At 34.9% G+C, this 20,755-nt stretch overlaps 1 protein-coding gene across 1 annotated transcript in view; it reads left to right on the top strand.

Moving 5' to 3' along the window:
• Window positions 1-12,605, top strand: part of TRHDE (thyrotropin releasing hormone degrading enzyme) — a 372,616-nt gene extending 360,011 nt beyond the window's left edge. Inside the window, exons 16-19 of the mRNA XM_024576381.3 lie at window positions 1,429-1,596; window positions 2,339-2,479; window positions 6,555-6,636; window positions 11,567-12,605. Coding sequence (XP_024432149.2) covers window positions 1,429-1,596; window positions 2,339-2,479; window positions 6,555-6,636; window positions 11,567-11,710 — 535 coding nt within the window. The 3' untranslated portion in view covers window positions 11,711-12,605. The remainder of the gene's footprint in view (window positions 1-1,428; window positions 1,597-2,338; window positions 2,480-6,554; window positions 6,637-11,566) is intronic.
• The last annotated feature ends 8,150 nt before the right edge of the window (window positions 12,606-20,755 follow it).

The following is a 20,755-nucleotide window of genomic DNA, read 5'->3' as shown; positions in this document are numbered from 1 at the left end:
TGAATTGTTAAACTGTAAGGTATACCAGGTTTGTCCAGAAGGTATCTAGCCATGTACTATGAAAAATAGAGACATTTATTGAAAAAGATATGAGATACAAGAAACATTGTACATAGGACAATGACACCTCAGTCCCCTTCAAACTAGGCACCTTGAGACCTTACACAGTTCTCCCAAATGCCATCAGCTGCCCCATCGTATTTTCCTGAATCTCATTGATGATCCGAAATCTCTCCCCTTTCAAATTTGATTTTAGTTTTAGGAAAAACCAGCAGTTGTAGGGTGCCAAATCTGGGCTAGAGTGGGGGCTGAGTCACGTGGGTGATTTGATGTTTCACAAAAAATCTCTGCACCAGATGTGATGCATGAGCGGGCGTGTTGTTGTGATGACGCTGTCAGTCACCAGCTGCCCTTAGCTGGGGCCTTCTGAATCATCAGATCAGTTTCCGTGGAGGAATGTTCAAGTTTAAAGCAAAATCTGATGCAGATTTGTTGCTCTACTCACTCAGTCATTTTGAATGTGATGGCCACACAGTACACATGCTCACTCAAAGTTGTCTACTGCCCCCACTGACTAGTATAGTGAAGCTATCATTGTTCACGCATGTGTATTCCAGTCCACTCTCCTTGGCTACCAGGTTACATGGATGTCATGGAAACTATTCTCATTATATTAACAATGGCTGGACTTTTTCTGGACAGACCTCGTATATTTAAATTTGAAAGAAGAATATTTAGTAAAATATTGCTATGGCAAAGTACATAGGACAATTTATACCTTATAAATAACCAAGGTTGACTAAATCCACTAACAGTTTCCCACTGTACTTTGGAGTCAAAGTCAAAATTTAGTGTGTTTTTTAACCTTTTTAAACATAGAAGAACTTTATCAAAATTTAAAATTTATACTTTATTTGTTTATTATCCATATTCATAATATTTTAGGTTCCAAAATTTGGAGAGTTATTTGAGAAAAATAATTTTAAAAAGTTATCTGAGAATTTGGGAGAAAAGTGTTTCTGTTTGACCCCAACTGGTCAGTCATTCTTTTTAATCAGTGCTTTCCTGTCATTCTCGGGCCTACCGATGATGAGCAAAAGGTTTGGTTAATAAGTCTATTTATGTTGGTGAAAATATAAAACACCTTGTTTTTGTTGGTTTCTTAAACTTTTGTGTTTAAATATAGTTTCAAGAGTAGAAAAGTTTTATTCAAAACTACCTTTAAATAAAATACACTAATTATTTTATTTATTCAGTTGCGAGTATTTTTGAATATTGTTATTGTATAGTATTGTTCTTGTTCAGATAAACTCTAACTAACAAAGTCATCTTTTAAAAAATCCGACTGCCGTAAAGCAGCATCTGTTTTTATTTTCAATACCATGAAGCTTTTAATGAACACGAAACCGCTATATGTTGCTTCTTTAGAATACCACTGAATGTTAGAGACATTGTCTACTGTACCGGAGTTTCGCTGCTGGATGAGGATGTCTGGGAATTCATATGGATGAAATTCCACTCCACCACAGCAGTTTCTGAGAAGAAAATATTATTGGAAGCCTTAACTTGCAGTGACGACAGGAATTTATTAAATAGGTAGGTCAATTAATGTTCCACATTTATTTGTGTAATGAGAGTATTCTTGCCCGGGCCGGGTAGCTCAGCTGGTTTAAGTGTCATCTGGATAGGCCAAGGCTGTGGGTTCAGTCTCTGGTGAGGGCACATACAAGAATCAACCGAAGAATGCATAAATAAATAGCAACAAATTGATGTTTCTCTTTCTTTCTCTCTTCTTCTTCTCTCTAAAATCAATTAATAAAAATGAAAAGAAGATATTCTCTGTTAACCAAACTGTTTTGAAGTTGTCTCTATTTCCTTGAAGATATTGCTAGTTACTATAAACTCTATATTCCCAGAAGTAAGGAAAGCTGATGTGTTAACATATCTAAAGCTAGTTGACTTGGAAGATGTACTTTGTTTCTAACTAATTTTTAAATATATTTTTTACTTAGATATGTAAGAAAATATTTCAACATATAAAAAAGTGCTCACTAAAAGGATTTTAAAAGTGAGTTTGCATCATCAAACCAGAATTGTGACTTCTTTACTCACAAGATTTTTTTCAGAATTTAATTAATGTATTAATGAACACACTATGAGCTTAATCTTCCTCCTTTTTTATAACCAGAAAGTTATTCTATTGGTTAATTTATATTAGCAAAGTTTACTCTGGACTGTTCTCTTGAAGAATATGAGAAATTATATCATGTAATTTTTGTAATTTTATAAAAATATTTATGTTATTGGACTAAAACGTTCCCCACAATTGTCTTTAAAGGCTTCTGAATCTGTCACTGAACTCCGAGGTGGTGCTGGATCAGGACGCAATTGATGTGATAATCCATGTGGCTCGAAATCCACATGGCCGGGACCTTGCCTGGAAATTTTTCAGAGATAAGTGGAAGATATTAAATACCAGGTAGATATAAAAGTTCAATCATTCATGCTTGAGCTAGTAAATTAAAGGTGACACATGGGAGATAAAAGCACAACTTTTTGTGTTAGAACCAAGGTTCAGACAATAGAGTTAGATTTTTAAAAAGTCAGCCGAGATAGGTCTTGCCATGCCTATTAAACTCAGAATTATTTTACCAATTCTATAACATTATTAATTTATTAAAGATTGATAACCGTAATAACATGGAAATGTGGAGAGTAAATAGTTTTAGCAGTGTAATTTTCCTTGGCAATCTATCAAACTGTCCAAAGTTGAAGAAATTGTTATCATAAAATCACTATATCTTGAATGTGTTATAAAAAAGATGTATCAATCAGATATAATTAAATTATAGCAAGAAAACTTTACTTCTGTAGAGTTGGTTTAGGTTTCCTTCAAATATAAGTATCACAAAACACCTGAAATAAAACCATGATATAAAGAAAGATCATTTGAATCGTTGCATAATTCTAGCTTCAATATAATTCATTCCTGAGCTATCTTGTTTCATGGTGAGAATTTTTCAGCCTCAATTTTAGAGAATATTTTTTTATATATTTAAATATATTGTAATAAATGTTAATTTATTACTCTGATAATCTCTATGGTATTTTAAAATTAAACTTATTATAAAGCATGTGAATGCTACATGTTCTCAAACTTGAATGTCCCCAGTCAGGGTGCAGACCTCACTGTTCTGTCCTTAATAATTGGTGTGTAAACTTTACTTTTAAAAGTACACCTTTATTAGTTGTCCTGGTATAAAAAGTGTAATCTGAATGAATGTGTCATATTAAAACATGTTTCTATGAACAGATACTTTGTTGTCAGAAAGCAGTGATATTCCCAGAAAGCACATTTTTATTTTGTATTTTCAGCCCAGAAGGTGGAATGACTGGAAGATTAGAACTTGCTTTGCTGTCATGCACATGGACAGTGAACGGCTTAGATACAAGATGAGATTAATATATGCAAGCATTTTATTATAAAGAATATTAAATATCTACCGACACACAGAGTCTCTTTAGAGAGGGCTTTTGTAGATCAGAGTTCATTATAATGCATATATAATTTAGTCCCTACCAAAAAGTGTTTGGCTCCTGATATACCTATTTTGTCTCCGAGAATCCATGACCTGTAATGAGAAGGTAGAGAGATTAATGAAGGTTTTAGCATATCTACAGTTATGGCAGTGTTTATCTAGCAACCAGGATTGTCTTTGCTCCTACTCCTCCGTCAGTATTTGAATATTTGAGTTCATGGGGATGCTGTCCAAAGTTCTCTTTACTCCCTGCCCTGCAGATTCTCCCTGGTTTTAGTTGCCATCTATTCTCATGGTTTCAATCACTCTCCGATCTTTATCTCCAACTCAGACATTCCACCTAAGTGAGTGCTTGCAACGCTAAATCCATCATTTTTCTCTTCCTTTTTCTCAGCAAACAATATGACTACCCACCAGTTGCTCAATCCAGGTATCTAGAAATCTACATACGATCCCCTCTTTCCCTTGCTGTATGTAACAATTAGTCTTGAGGTCTTGTCAATTTGACAATTCCTACATGTTTCTTGAATTAGTCCTCCCTTTTCTCCTACTACCCCTGTAGTGCAGATTCTTATCTCTTACCACTATTGTTAACAATAGTTTTCCATCTCTCTGCCTCTCTAATTGTATCCACACTGCACACCCACACACTATATACACTAGCCCTTTCCATTTGTCCCAAGAATCACTCTGAAAAACAAATGTGACATTTCCCTGATGTAAAACCTTCAATGGTTCTGTGCTGCACCAAAAATCTAAGCTTCCTACCAAGTCCTCTGACTAACCCCTTGGCCTCTTCTTCTGCTGATCCCCAGCCTCACGATTTATACACTCAATACCAAATGCTTGTAGTTGTCTGCAAACACCATGTTGTTTCACACCTCCTTGAGTTTGTTTATGTCGGTCCTCTGCCTAAAATTGCTTTCCTCCTTAATATTCAGAACTACTACTCAATCTAAATGCCAGCATGTCCTCAAGTCCTTTCTCAAGAGCCCACAACAAAAGAGACCTCCTCTAAACAAGGTGTATAATTTTATAATCACCACAGTAAATGGAAATGATCTGTTTACAATGCCATGTAGTATAATACCTGCAGTAAAGGGGTTGTGCCTTATTCATCTTTACATGACTATAAGCAAAGTGTAAGCAAAATGATCTTGGAAAAAGAATTATTTTTACGCCTGCACAGTAGGCCATTTCTATAACCACATAATGATTATGAATATCACTTATATAATTATGGAATGCCTATTTATTTTACTTAGCTAACTTTTTCTCATGGAATAATTCAATGTTACTATTACAACAAATTGTGGCAGTCATCCAGTTCAGTCCTCTCATTTTACAGATGAGAAAACTGAGGCTTCAAAAGCTAAATTATGTTAAGTTCTACAAGTTAAGAGCAGTATTAGAAAATGTCTTGTGGCGGTGTCTGGATCTTTGCTTCCAAAAACTTATTTTGGGTGTGTTTTTCTTAGTTCTGAGTGTGACAGCCCATGTTAGGTATACTTACCATAAAATAGACAAATCAATAAAGTGAAAACTCTTGCCTTGGGCCTGTGTCAAGTAATTACGCTTGTGTTAGAAGAATTATGCAATTCAAATGAACAACTTGATATTTTATTTTACTACCGACATGAAAAAAACGGTAATCTTTCTGGAAGCACTTTTGAGAAATTTGGCTCAGTTTCTAAGCATGGAGAACAAGAATGCCAGTGTCAGTTTTGACTGACCAGACCGAAGGATCGGTGTGACGTACTGATAATGCTCAGCCCTGTTCTCCCTCGCTGGGATTGTTTTTCCTGTTGAGCTAGGCTAAAGTTGGCAGTTTTAAAATAGTTTTTCCTCTGGTCATGGATTCGAAATATAACAGTAATTCTTGTATCTAATTTTACAGGGTTCCTTTTTACAAAAATTTGCTACTGCTCATAGTTCTCTTAAAAATTGTGAGTCAAGTCAGGTGTCATCTGCTGGTGTCTCGTAAACACAGCTCTTTACATCTCCCCGACTCCCTGGAGAAATGACCCTGAGTGCTCAGAGATCTTGATGGCATCAAGACACTGCTTGTCAAATGGGACCCTTGAGAAGGATTCTAAAAAACCTTTATACTAATATTTCTATTTTTAATTTTCAATTGTAGTTGACATACAATATTATATTAATTTCAGGTATATAGCCCAGTGATTAGACATTACATAACATACTATGTGATCATTCCAATAAATTTCATACCCATCTAACATCACTCATAGTTGTTACAATATTATTGACCAGATTCCCTATGCTGTACTTTATATTCCTATCACTGTTCTGTGACTACCAATTTGTTACTTCTTAATCCCTGCACCTTTCATCCATCCTCCCAATTCCCCTCCCATCTGGCAACCATCAAAATGTTCTCTGTATCTATGAGTGTTTCTGCTTTGCTTTGTTTATTTTGTTTTTGTTTTTTTAAGATTCAATTGTTGATAGATATGTATTTATTGCCATTTATTATTCATATTTTGATCTTTTTTCTTCTTAAAGGAGACCCTTTTACATTTTTTTTCGATGTTGATGAACTCCTTTAGCTTTTTCTTGTCTGGAAAGCTCTTCATATGTTATTTGATTCTAAATGATAGCTTTGCTGGGTAGAGTAATCTTGGTTGTAGGTGCTTCCTTTTTATCACTTTGAATATTTCTTGACAAGCACTTCTGGCCTGCAAAGTTTCTATTGAAAAATCTGCTGACAGTTTTATTGGTGCTCCCTTGCAGGTAACTCAATACTTTTTTCTTGCTGCTTTTAAGATTCTCCTTATCTTTTTTGCATTTTAATTATGATGTTATTGGTGTAGGCTTTGGGGGGTTTATTTTGTCTGGGACTCCCTGTGCTTCTTGGACTTGTATGCCTATTTCCTTCACCGGGTTAGGGAAGTTTTCCATCAGCATTTTTTCAAATAGGTTTGGAGAGATCAAAAAATAGTAGTTTTAAATTACTGCCTATATTAACATTAAGACTTATTTTTGTCTTTTGAGGTATGGGGAGGCATTATTTATGAATTCCAAACTTATCAGTGGAGTTACAGAATTTCTTAATACTGAAGGCGAACTCAAAGAGGTAAATATTTTAAGATTTATAATGCTTTTATTTTATAAACATATGAAACTTTAACCATTTTTTTCCAACAGAATCATATTCATTACTTTATCACACACACACACACACACACACACACACACATACTCGCCCATACTAAAGACTTTACTCATTTCATTTTCTACAAAGACATTTTTAACATGTTAAACATTAAATGCCTTCTAGAAGTGTTTGGGCAGGGTATTCTAATCCACTTCTGACATCTTTAATCGAATCAGCTGCTTGTCAGCTGATGCCATGAATCCAGTTTAGGATCCTCAAAATAACAAAACTGTCCTGTGGCAATGACTCCGTATTTGGATACAGAAGATCAAAGTTGAAGGTGAGGTACTGAACTTGAGTCTCAATTGCTTTCTGCTCAGGCCTACACAGAGAATAGATAATTGAACCTGATGATAATGCTTCATTCTATTCAGTTTGTTAAATGGAATTAATTCATATGTTGAAAGGGAGTATATCTGGCAATATCTATTGAGATTAATAGTTTGTTTAAAATTATGCTGAGCACAATCACAAAGGAATTTCATTCATGAGAATACACTGACTTTTTTAAGGACCAGTGTCCAGTCTGTGGAGTATCTAACAATTCCTTTTCTCTAAGGTTTATTTCTCTTGAAACCAACTACTGTTTTGATAAGTTACATCTCTAACAGAGAGGGGTGCGGAATAGAAAGGGGTAAGTAAGTAGGAGGAAAGAGTAAAATATAGGCACTTTTAATTGATGAAAATGAGTGGTGCTTCAGATACCTATTTCTCTTCTGCTTGTGGCTCTCCTGCACTGTGTACGATAGCTGAGATTTGTCACTGGGAATCATGGTTTCCTCAGTTCTCACTGATGGAATGTCTGATGCTTTGACCCAGAGCCCATCACATCGAGCAGCCGTCCCTCACGAGCATCAGTCCTGGCACACACTTAATATCTCCTGATGTTGCCCAGTTTTGTATGATGATCCCCATGCACTGATGTGGATTCTTTCACACCATGAACCTTAGTTAAGTCTCTAATGGTAATGATTTGAAATCCAGTTTTTATCCCTGCCATGTGTGTTCCCAGTCCTGAAGGATTTGATTTTGAAAGCCTCAGCGTATTTCACTATATTTTTAATAAAGGAAACTAAATGGAAAGACTTTCTTCATATCCATATGAAGCAGAAAGAAGGAACAATTAAATTAATGACTGTTTCCAATTTCGTCTGTATTTAAATGAAGTACTTTTAATTCCATGATTTCATATTCAATAACCTGGAGTAAAAGACTCATTTAGTCACAACCTGTGCAGCCGTAGAGTGAATGCAGAAGTGAACAGTCTTTCCCTTCCTCTGTCTTTCCCTCTCCTCCCTCCTCCTTATTGTTGCCTTCCTTCTCTCAGCTTTTCACCTCCCTGCCTCTCCCTTCGCCCCTCTCCCTCTTCTGTCCTCTAACTCTGTGTGTCTTTCATAGTTTTCTTTGCTTTGGTAATATCAGGCCATGGGGGGGGGGAATCTTTCAAATGGACATTTAACTGATTTTTATACATTTTATGATTTTATGTATTTCACTTATATATTAATGTTTTACACTTAATTTAATTGCATTTGAAATGTTCCGAGACCCTTATAATGAAAGATACAGTTTCAAAACTGAAACTAAATTGTGACTTTTAGTCCATTATCTGCAGAGCAGCTGACTTTACACCTGAAGCTCTCTGTGGCCTGAGCTGCGACTCCCTTCACAGCACAGCTGCTTGCTTGACTATCCAGCTTCGCAAGTGTAGCCTGAGGCTTCTCCACATTTTCATTATGTAATCATTGGTCTGATTAGGGACCACTGCTGGATGGGATGGGGGTTTAATTTGTACTGCTGGTAACCCCGTTCCAAAAATATAGAGAGGCTGAGTCTCATTCTTCCATGACCAATGAGCCTCAATGAGTGCACAGAAAACCCAACACGCTCCCTTTGGATATGGCACATTCTTATTTCAGCAGTTTATAGATCAAAAGGGAATCAGCATCTTTATGAATTCTGAAAGCTCATTTAAGATGTGAATGATCCCCATCACTTTAGGGGCATTAAGTAGACATACTTACAGTGTTACATGGTCTCATCCCAAAACTGCCTTCTAGACCCTGACACTGGCAGTTACACGGCTCCAACAATTTGAAAAATATTTCTCTACGAGGCAGTGCTTTATTTCCTTAATTTTAAACTAATGGAAGTACGACCGCATGGACCATTGGAGGCTCTTGCCATTCTTCCACACCAACGTCCTTTCTGCAGCGCTCTCCAGCAATCATTTTCCTACACCTCGAACCTACTGTCCCCCGCGGGTGCAGGAGAAAATAGAGCCCGTGCATCGCAGACTTCCCATTATAGATAACAGTCTACTTTGTGATATTCAGGGTCTAACTACCCTAAAATAAGAGTTTTATAGAATGCTAAAATGTTTTTAATAGAGAATTTGACAAATACGTCTAGAAATTTTTTTCTGCGAAGAACAGGGAGAACAATTCTGACATCTTACGGAACATTATTTTATAAAAATGCCTAAACTTACAATATTTTTTATCATATAAAAGCCTAAGATAGCATAGGTATTTAGGAAACACAATAATAAAAATGAACAGCAGCAGCAATCTTGCCAAGGAGCTGCAGAAATAAGCAAACTAAAATGCCAAATGCCTTTCATGTACCCCATGGCCTCTGAAGGGAGGCAAGAGTTGGGAAGGCATGGTGATCACTCCCCAGGACTGGTTAGAGGGCCGCTCTGACCACCTGTTTGCTAGAAGAGCTGAGGAGAAATAACGGGCATAAAGTCCATTTATGCCAACTACGGAAAGTGAGCCAGATGTCTTCTGATGAATAAGCTACTCATAAGATTCGTATGAGTCGCTCGCCTCAGGCTCTCTGAGCTCACGAGGGCAGTATTTAGTGCACTTAAAAAGTGATTTAAGAGACCTACCAGTTGCACTTTCTACGGAGTGCTCCCTTGCAGGATAATCTGACCTGCTATCCCATCGATAGCACATTTGTATTCCGACCTATTGTTTGCCTTCAAGGAGGACTTAAGAGATTTAGTGCATGTGTTCAGGCCGGCGTGCTTGTCTCATCAAGAAACCCACAGCATTCTCCCCAGAGTCAAAGTCGCCAAAGGGTCATTATCGCTATTTGGCATGTTCAGTGACTGCCTAGGAAAATATATAATACAGCAGAACATATTTTATAAGTAGTAGATGTAACTTTTTTCTGATTGATATGTTATATAAATAATGTACAAATGTACAATATAATATATGTATTTTTGTAATAAATGAAAACACTAAATTCAAAACATGGATCAACATGGATTATTTCTTGCTGTAAGACAGAGACTGAATTGGTTTGAACATAACTATGTAAATGCAAATGAATTATGGGATTAATTAGCCAAAGTTTAAAAATGTCATTTGGGTGCTTCCATTAGACTTCTTTTTTACATATGTGTACATGTTATAGGTCTGTGTATGTGGCATAAAGCCTGAGATAATGGAGCTATTCAATAAATTCCAGTCTTTTCCTTTCTTCCCCTTTCTTTAGTATGTGTCTATTTGGTCAAATGTCAAATCAGTTTTAAGGATAGTGCTGACAAATCTTAGTTATATGTTGGATCCCACATGTTTGTTATAAAGTAGCATAGTGATTTTGAATTCTTGTAATAGATACAGCTCCAATATCTCAATAGATATGATTACCCATTGCTAATGTGGTGGGGCACGGTGGTTTGTAGGGGAGTAGAGGACAAACTTTGAGAAAACTCAGCAGTATCACGTAATTAAAGTAATAGTCATAAACAAACTATGCTACCCATAAACTGACTTTTAGATTAATTCAAAAGGTATAATTTGCTCCATTTTAAATGCCCTTCCCCTCATTCCTCCCTGTCCTCGGGCCACTCCTGATGCACCGCATTTCCCTCCTGGCATATCCTCCACGTGGTGCCCACCGTGTGATGAATCCCACCCCACACTAATTACACCACATAGTGTTTCTGCATTGCATGTTGATTTTTCACATTTGTCTCTTAGCATCACAATTGCTGGTTGGTTGCCAGTTTCTTAAGATATCCCAGACAGAAGGAAAAGCTGCTAGCATCGAACCTTGATATAAAATCCTTGAGCATTCCCAGAATGTGTAAACTCGTTAGAGAAAATCCCATATCCATAAAAATTATGACAGGATATTTAAAAATTATAACATGCAAATTTGATGTTCAAATTCTCTGGTTTAATGAGTCCATGTTCCTCCTTCTTTCTTTCTAGATATAGTTACGTAGGTGAGGGCAATGCTGTTTGGTCATCCTGTTTTTAGGTCATGATTTTTTTTTCCCCCCGCTACCCAACAACTTCAGGAATTCCCTTGCCATCAGAGATAGTGTCAAGCCCTCAGACTGCTTATTTGGAGAAGATGAAGAATAATTTTCTCTCTACAAACAAAAAATGAACTTTAACCCTTATATTCAGTTTTAAGGCTATTTTGTTCATTGGATATGCTTTGTAATTAGAACTTGTCTACTATGAAATTAATTCATCCATTGGATATGCTATGTAATTAGCACTCAGCCTATTTATGAAAAATAAATTAAACATGTCTGTTTTAATATTTCTTTTTTTATTGTTCAAGTACAGTTGTAAGAAATAAGAGCTGATTTTATGGCTTTTTAACTATAATGCCCACTCTTTTTTTTCCTTTCATTTTCCAAATAGATTACACCTATGGACACAGTCATATTGCATTTCAATACTAAGCTCACTCCGCATATTAAGTACACCTTCTATAGTGACTGTGGAACATTGTTTCCAATGGATTCTTGTTTACATATGTTGGACATGAGCTCATAAGACATGCATATTTACCATTTAAAACTTTTTATTTTCAGCTAAAGAACTTTATGAAGAACTATGATGGAGTAGCTGCTGCCTCTTTCTCAAGAGCTGTGGAAACTGTCGAAGCCAATGTGCGCTGGAAAATGCTGTACCAAGATGAGCTTTTCCAATGGTTAGGGAAAGCTCTGAGACACTAATAACGTGTCTCAAAAACAAGTCAACTCGGAAATTCTGTGAAAAGCTCTGCTTTACGTAGAATGAAGAAAATGGCCCGATTTTCAGTGTTAACGTGTGGGAGGAATTTTTTAAAATTGGTTTTGGGGGATTTTTTTTTTCCATTCATTCAGTTTTGTTTCTCTACTGGTTGTTGTTCTTTAAAGAAACTCCTGCAAGTGAAACTAGCCGTGCTTGCTCCAGCTGTACACTCCTTGCTCTACGGGACCGAGTGTGGTAGTGGTGCATGTTGATGTTGCAGTCAGTTCGGAAACACATACTCAGAATGTTTTGTGCATGGTTGTATGGTCCTGCCCCTGTTCCAGCATGCTTATTTAAAACGTCCAATATTGTACATTCCTCATGTGACATCCAGGATGGGTATTATGCAAAAGCACAAATATTACCTGTGACAATCAGTGTTGCAATGAAAGAGAAAGTAAAACAGGAAATTATATTCTTAGTCTTGGGCATTGTAAGAGGTAAAATAGCCTTTAAGTGATCAAGGTCAATTATTTCAGCACTTGGATTGTCTTGCAATGACTATTGTTTTGTTAACTCATTTTCTTTGAGTTAAAGTGGTGTATATGATACAAAAGGCATATCGATACTGTATGCATAGGTATATGTATATAGGGAAGCCCCATTTGTATATAGTATGTTGTACACTGAACTTCTGCAAAGAGTCAAGAAACACTTATCTCTTTTCATAAACTTCTGCAAACTTTGAAAAAGCTGAAAAGAATTTATCTCAACACTACTATACTTCTTGACAATTTCCTAAGTTTCTCAACTGTTGTGAATTTTTCATCTACTTCCTTAACAGTGGTCTACTCTACTATATAAAAAATGAATTCAAACAAAATTTATTTGTAAACTAAACAATTTTCTACTTCTCCTAAGTACGTGGCAGCTTTGCATTCTAAATATAGATTCTGTTATCCTTTTGGTAAAACTTCTTATTGCATAAAATAATTGCACATACTTAATAATTATTAATGCTGCAAAAATATTTATTTTTTCATCCTGTTTGTTTTTCCATCTCATGTTGGGTATTCAGACAGTTAAAATACACACTCTATGTATTTTAGTTTTTGTCTATAGTTTTTGTCTATTTTGGTTTTGTGTCTATAAATCTAATCCTCCATTAAGCAACCATACCTCAAGTGGGTCTATTAGCCTTTAATGATCTTTGCTGATAGTCACGCCACCTATTAAAAGTTGGAAGGTTACTTCTTGAACAAAACTTTTTCTTTGGCATTGACAACACTTTCTTTTGTGTTATATAACAAGTATTTCTAAATGGTATTCTCCAAACGTTGCTTAGATGCTCCAAATTGACCTATTTTATCATTATAAGACACCAACAGAACTACTGTACATAAGCTAAATGTTTGTGGACCACTTTCTATTTTCTTGGGGTTTTTCACTCCTCCAAATCTCCTCCAAATCTCCTCCAAATCTTATTGCAAATCATTGTAAGAAAATATTCTAACTCTAATAGTGAACACTGGCAAAATGAAAAATACATATTTTAGAAAGCAAAGCCACAGATTTATTATAGTCTGTAGTTGCTAATCCATAGAGTATCACCTACAATTGAGTATTGTCTTTTTAGCAGTTACCATCTATTATTTAAACTTAAAATTTCCAGTGCTTCTTTTTAAAACACATGAACTTTAAATACTCTCTGTGGAGTTACTAGGACATAGTAATGCTTAGTATAAAATTTAAGAGCCACCCACCTATGAGAAGTGATGTGAACTCTCTGTAAGTAGGAAGTTCTGAAAAATAACAATTATAAATATCACACAGCTGTGCAGGCCTGAAACACATACTATATCACTGCTGGATTTATGTAATAGAGAAGATAAAAAAATAGAGGTGAATGTCTTGTTTTGTGTTGTGAATTACTGCAAATTCTTAATAGTTGAGATGTTCATTTGAGTGAAGTCAGCATTTCCAGATTTGAGTTAGAAGGGCTTTTATAGTTGTTTTCCTCCTCCCCACTGTTAATAATCGTAATCCTCTTTCAGTATTTTAGTGGCCTTGAACAACTGGTTTAGTTACAATGTCAAATCCTAAGTGTATAATTATGTGAAATGTTCAATACCTCATATAATACTTGTTCAACAGTATAAGTGGTATCAGTAGCATTGAGACGGAATTTTTGTTCTACATATTTTTCAATGATTATTCTTTCAAATGTTGAAGATTATATCAGGCTTTAATGTTTTTTAGTTGTTTGAATAAGTAATATTTTCAAAATAATAAAATGAGCAATGATATCTCTTGGAATATTCTGTAAAATGTAGTTATAAAATTCTATTTTCTACATAGAGTTTTTATCTTTTTTCTCTTCTTTGTTTAACAGCTCATATAAATGCATGAAACTGCAAATTGTTGAAAGTGTTTAACATCCAGTCACACAATTTTACTGTGCCAATATATGTACAACGGCAAAACTTGGTTTCAATTAGAAAGGACTAAGTAATTTACTCTACTGAGTATTAAATATCTCCAGGTAACTTGTAAATAAAGAGTTTTACCCATTTTGACACATTTTTCTTTAAAAGTTTCTTATAATCTTCAAAGTTTTTCTTTAAAGATATATAAGCACAGCATCTAAAGCTAATATCTTACAATGCTAGGATTATTCTTGAGTTTCAATAACATGGATTTTAGCTGGAGCTTAAACTCATTTGGGTACATAATATTTCTTGGATAGTTAGAGGAATGAGATTTTGTAGTAGTGTAATTTAAAAATATTATACTTGTAATATCTTACAAGGTTATTAAGATTATACCATATGTTTATAAATTGCATTTCATTTTCAAAGAAATTTTACACATGCCATTTGATTTGACTCTTTTCAAAAACATAATAAATCATAGTAGCTCTGGTTGTCTGATGAGAAAACAGGGGCAAAGAGTAGCAATATGAACCATTTAAAAATCATGTAATTGTCACTTTGGAAATAGGTAAAATAACTTAAGAATTTTAAGACAGCCTTTCCACAACTAAAATAGAAAGATATGTTTGAAATACTTCTATCCATTCCATTAGTTGGAGATTTTCCAATTAATTAGTTGGAGATTTTCCAAATACTGAAAACAGCATCAAAATATGTGATTAAATATATCTACAATAATTATGTTGTTTTTAACATCTGTGTTTCTAATTTGCTTGATGTCAAACAACTGGATGAAGTGTTAGTCACCATTGACTTTGGTCAGCATGAGGCCAAATATCAAAACAAACTATGTAGTTTATTGATCATAGCTTTCTTTTTTTAATCTTTTGTTGGACATTGTTTAAATGACCTTAAAATACTGAGAATTTGATCTATTTTCCACACAAATTTCTTTAATAAACTCTATCTGTAGTAACAAATGGTCAGACCACAGATAAAGTGGTGTCCATACAAGTTAGTGAAAGTAGTATCTGTGAGGTGTTTGTAGATCTCGCAGACCAAGTTGTGAAAAGCAAAGTTTGTGCAACTATAGTACCAGATTTGATGCAGTAAAGGGATTTCTAAAAAAGTTTAGGACAAAATATTTAATTAAAATCTACTGGCTATTAAAATTTTAAGAAATGTTTTCCTAAGAACTTGGAAACCTAAAATAGCCCAAATATTCTTTTCAGGATACTCATGAGATTACCACATATGCCTATTAAAGAAGTAGTAAAAGCTCGCGTAATGAGAAATTCAGATTCCCATGCCTGTATTTTTTTTCTTTGTCACAGATTGTAGCTGAATTATTATCATTTGACACTGCTAATTATGTAATGACAGAATCCAATTTAATTAAACAGATATTTATTGAGCATGTTTTATTTCACAAAGCACTGTTTGGGAGGTAAGGAAAGAAGAGAGGAATAAGGCCTGAAGGAATTTATATCACAACGAATGAAACAAATATAAGGAAATAATGAACCAATGGGAATGAGGGCAACATGAAAAGTAATCACGGGCTACAAAAGAGGAACTGAATAATTTTTAGGTATGGGTAATGTTATGCAATTATTTTTGTACAGTAGTTCTCAAAACTTTTATGGGTAATTCCTATTTTGTTTCATACACTTATTTGTGTTTCACGAAACTACATAACATTTAGAAAGTATAATAATACCAGTTAGTTTAATTTTTATAATGGGCTACATATCGGGATACAATTTATCTTTAAAAAAGAACAGGTGTTTGAATAATTTAACAATAAGTTGCAAGAAGAATATTTAACCTATTTACGTAAAAGTAGTTTAAGTTTTCTAAAATGGTTTTAGTATACTATTTGTATATTCACAATAGGATAATTTAAGTTAATTATATATATTTCAAAGCAGGTTCAATAATTTTTATCTTAGGAAATAATATATTTGTTCAAATTGATATATGTGAACTTTTGAGTACAAAGATGTTCTGTAAAATATTTTTAAATTCCCAATTTAATATATGAGTAACCGTCAGCTTAAGTGCTTTGAATTATAAGAAAGATTTTATTAAAGTATTTTGTTTAATGTGGTTTATACTCAGGAAAAATCTAACAAATATATACTCTAGTAGCTTTTATTTTCTACTTTATTTTACAAAATTTTATCTCAAAGTTTAGAAAAGGAAATTTTAAAAGTGAGTTAAATATTAAAAATAAGCAGTTGGTGAAAAAATAATTTCTAATTTTAAGTATACTGCATATGAGTAATTACATGAGTTTTATTTTTAAATGAGTAGTTCACAAATGGCCCTACTGGTAGGCAGTATGATTTTATCTAGATTGTGAAAACATACCATTTTAAGGAATTGCATTTTGTATATTTAATAGTTTAAGGTTAACTCATCGAAGATGTTTATCTTTTGGACATTCCCATTTTATGTAATAATGCACTAAGAAAAAATATGAGCAATTCTTTATTTTGATATGCATTAATTATTTTGTGCTGCATTAATGTTTAATGAGTTAGAATATTAGGGAAAGAAGAAAAATGTGAGTGTCTACTAAATGCCAGGCACTTTATAGATATCTCGCTTAATAAACCTAATAAAACATGATCCGTTTCATTTTACCATTGAGGAGACTAAGCTAAGAGTTGTAATCAGTTTATATAACTGGTGGTCGGTATTAGGTGGGATGCCAACCCTTGCACACCCAGGCCTCATATGGCTCAAATTCATCATTAATCTGCCTCCAACATGCATGGAAACATAACGATTATCCATATAGACCAGTCTCTGTAGAAGATTTGAATAGACACTTAGCTCGCTTTCTCAATGTCGTTAGCATATCTGAGAGATGTGTTAATTATGCATTCTGGTTTGCCACTCATTTCTTAACAAGGATGTTTCACATTAGTGTGTGTACTGGGTTTTAAGCTATTATAGGTAATTAACAGATATTCCTACCAACAAGCCATGAAAAATAAATAAAAAGAGAGGCTGGATTGCAAAGTTCTTCACCAGTGGACCAAAAGACAAGGTTAAGCCTCTGTTCTGCATGTGGGGACCTTGTTAGTCTAGTGAGAATTTTGCTTCAGGAGGAAGTCAGGAAAGTATTTCTCTCTTTGTGCTTAAAACTGTGGATGAACCGCAGCTGCTCAATTTTCCTGAAGTTATATTTCCATTGGGTTGCTGTGCGTTAAGTTTATGAGAACTGCTTTGACCTAACTCTGCACAGGTCAACTTGCTTCTAATCACACATATTTTTATTATGTCGCGTACATAAATGAAAGAGTGAATTATTTTATAGCAAATACGATGGTGGAGTTAAGAATACGTGCCTTGCACATGCAGTGCACCTGTTTTCTAGGTGAGTCGTTCAGTCACTGTTCCTTTAACCCCTGCTGAGTTCACAGTGTCACACGTGCTCTTGTACACCATTGTGTTCCCCCCTTCACTTAGGATCTACTGGGTCAGAACACTGCTTATCAACTTTCTGTTACTCAGTTTCATTTAAAATAGATTTCTTATCTGTCATTTCCCAAGTATGAAGCATTTTTGAAATGCGTTCCTCCTCAAATGTTCTATTCTACCTTTTAAAATGTTACATAATAGTCATCTCACATGAAATTTTAAAGTGCTACTTGTATATCGCCATGTATGAATATACTTGCCATTTTTTGCTATCTTTTAGTCCCTTTATGTTTTCGCAGTCACTAAAAGAAATTAGGACTATAAATCGAAAACGCATTAGGCCTACGGAGCTTATACACTGTCCAGTTATTTGAAGCAAGAAGAAAAATGTTTCCTTTGAGCTTTCATAACTGGCTTTCTAGAAAACACTGAATTCATCAGGTAATTACTAAAAATATCATGTGGACGATTTCTAATGAAGTTGAATTTATGCAGCAACAACGTTTATTTTCCTATAGGCTTTCCCCAAATGAACACACATTTAACATATGCCAAATGGAAGCAATTTTTCCTCTCGAATATTTTATGATTTAGAAATAAAAAGGTAACTTTTTAAAGTAAATATAAGTTACTAAAGCATTTACCAAATACATAACTTTGTGTTAGTTTAGCAGATGTTGTCTATGGTATACCTTTAAAATTATTCAGTAAAAATTGAATTAGTATGTATACCTCATGAAATTTTTATTCCATTACAACTAAGCACTAACAAAATGGACTTTTCTAAATGGGAAAATTTGTCTTCTGTATTTTAAGCAGAATAAATTTGAATTTTGTCTCATAATAAAATTTTGTACAGTAATGTATAATTCATCACTGTCTTAATTTTCTGACATGTGCATATAAGGCTAAGATAAATAATACCTTCTGCTTTATTATTATGCTTCTGTTTTCACTTGAGAACCAGCCAATTTAAAAAATTCTGAGTATACATACCATAAGAAGTCCATGGAAAGAGAAAAAAATAACTTTCTTCTCTGACATAGACTTTTACAAAGCTATCCACATGCTGAAGCTGGGAGAAAGAAGTATGTATTTGTGCTATATTGCAGAAAGGGGAAAAATACCAATTTGGTCTCTTTCCTAATAATATATATACCTTTAAAACGAATGAAATGATGTGCACTTTGGTAAAAGGGATTGCCCCCGAAGTGTATATTGGATTGCTTTTTAACAGCTTTTCGGCGTTCGACAGACTGTCAGGACCCCTGAATTTCAAGAGCAGTTTTCAATAACGACAGGCATATAAAACATATATAATCAGAGCTCGTAACTAATACTCAAAAATATTTGAAATATTTTTCATTTATTAATTTTACAGAGAGAGAGAAACATGGGTTTGCTGTTCCACTTTCCGTGCATTCATCGGTTGCTTCTTGCATGGGCCCTGACTGAGACGAACCTGCAGCCTTGGCCTATCGGGACACACTCGGACCAACTGAGCCACCCAGCCAGGGCCAAAAACATTTTTGTAATGTCTCTGGGATTTTCCTCTTTCTCAAGATTGTTCAGGGAGCATTAAATCTTGACTCTGCATAGCCACCCATTTGAGCCTTACCCATAACACTTTATACAGTCGTAGGAAATTCTCTGCCATGGGCATGAGAATAAGTAATGGAAGGCCTTTCAAGCCAGAATCCAGAACACTCCCATTAGCATTAGAGTCAATGTCTACATGTATATGTGTATGTACATACCAAGTGAATGGAGATATATAGATGTATAACTATTCATAGATGTATATGCATACATCCCATATCTCATACATACATAAATAACTCACACCCATATCCACAGAGTTGATTTATTTCACTGTCCGAATGATCATTGTCCTACAAAACCATCACATTACTCAGCAAATAGCTATTGTGTCATATAAATTAGAGGAGTAGAGCTTGGGTACCATCTTTCACCTGAAGAGCATGTCAAATGAATCATTAGCTTATGCAGGCATGGTTACAAGAATTCTCTCAAAGAATCACGAAGGAGCTTATTAAGAAGCCATTCTGTCAGGTCCCATCCTAGAGCTCGTCTTAGTTAAGTGTTGGGTGGGATGTGGTCATCTGCATTTTGAACTGGATTTACGATGCCTCTGGTGGAGGTGGCGGAGGTGATCCATCTAGGCCACGCTTGCAGAAATATTGGCTAGACTCAGTGGTTCTCTGTCCTGACTTCACATTAGAGTCCCCTGAATAGCTTTTAAAACATACTGATGCCTGGGCCACATTCCAATCTAATTAAAGAAGAAATTCTGGCATGGGGTATCAGCATCGGTGTTTTTAAAACTCCCAGATGATTCTCATGTGTAGTCAGAGTTAAGAACCTCTGGACAGGAGACACCAAAATAAGCATTAAGTAATGGTTACGGAATGTTACCAAAAGTGCCTATTTTTCAGGAATGTAAGAAGGGCTTACTATTTGTTTCATTCCTTACCAAATACAGAGGTAAATGTGTTCTCAATTAGCTAAACAGTACAAAGTGAACAAGAAAATCAACTGACCTTACCACGCTAACATGTCACTGCCACAGTGCAGAAAGCTGAGTGGTTCTGAGCCGCCCACGGAGATGTCTCACTTTCACTGTGTTCTGACCCCAACATTCTCCCGTCACCTGCTTTGTCTCACACCTTTCCACTATGGTCTAAATGAGTATGACTCTGTCCACAGTTACTACTATCAACAGTAACAAATTTTCAACTTTTTTTTGAAATAAAAGAGAGGCCCCTTTGCAAAAATAATTGCTCTTTTGCTCTGAGGAACTGAATTTTTATTTTTATTTTTCTGCTACTCACTTTGCAAGTGCCTGAAATTCGAGATCAAGCCTGAGGCATGGGTTAAAATTGCTACATCAGGGAGAGAAACACATCATAAAGTATTATCTGAAACACTATTCGTTTTTCTGATTATTTTTGTTTCTAGTCCCTCCTCTCCCTCTTTCTCTCGTTGTGACCTACCAGCTGGGTACTGAGCTTTTTTTAGCAGTAGACACTGTATTTTCATTTGACATTGCAAAAAGAATAGTGAAAGTTTTGAGCAGTTTCTATATCAGTGTGCATAACAGAAAGTGACATGTGTTCTTGGGATTGTCAAACAAGGCCCAAAGGGCACCTGGGTACATTCAAA

Source organism: Desmodus rotundus, chromosome 3 (assembly GCF_022682495.2).
Source record: "Desmodus rotundus isolate HL8 chromosome 3, HLdesRot8A.1, whole genome shotgun sequence".
Taxonomy (NCBI): domain Eukaryota; kingdom Metazoa; phylum Chordata; class Mammalia; order Chiroptera; family Phyllostomidae; genus Desmodus; species Desmodus rotundus.
The sequence above is the reverse complement of the archived record's forward strand: the minus strand, read 5'-3'. Positions and strand labels throughout refer to the sequence as shown.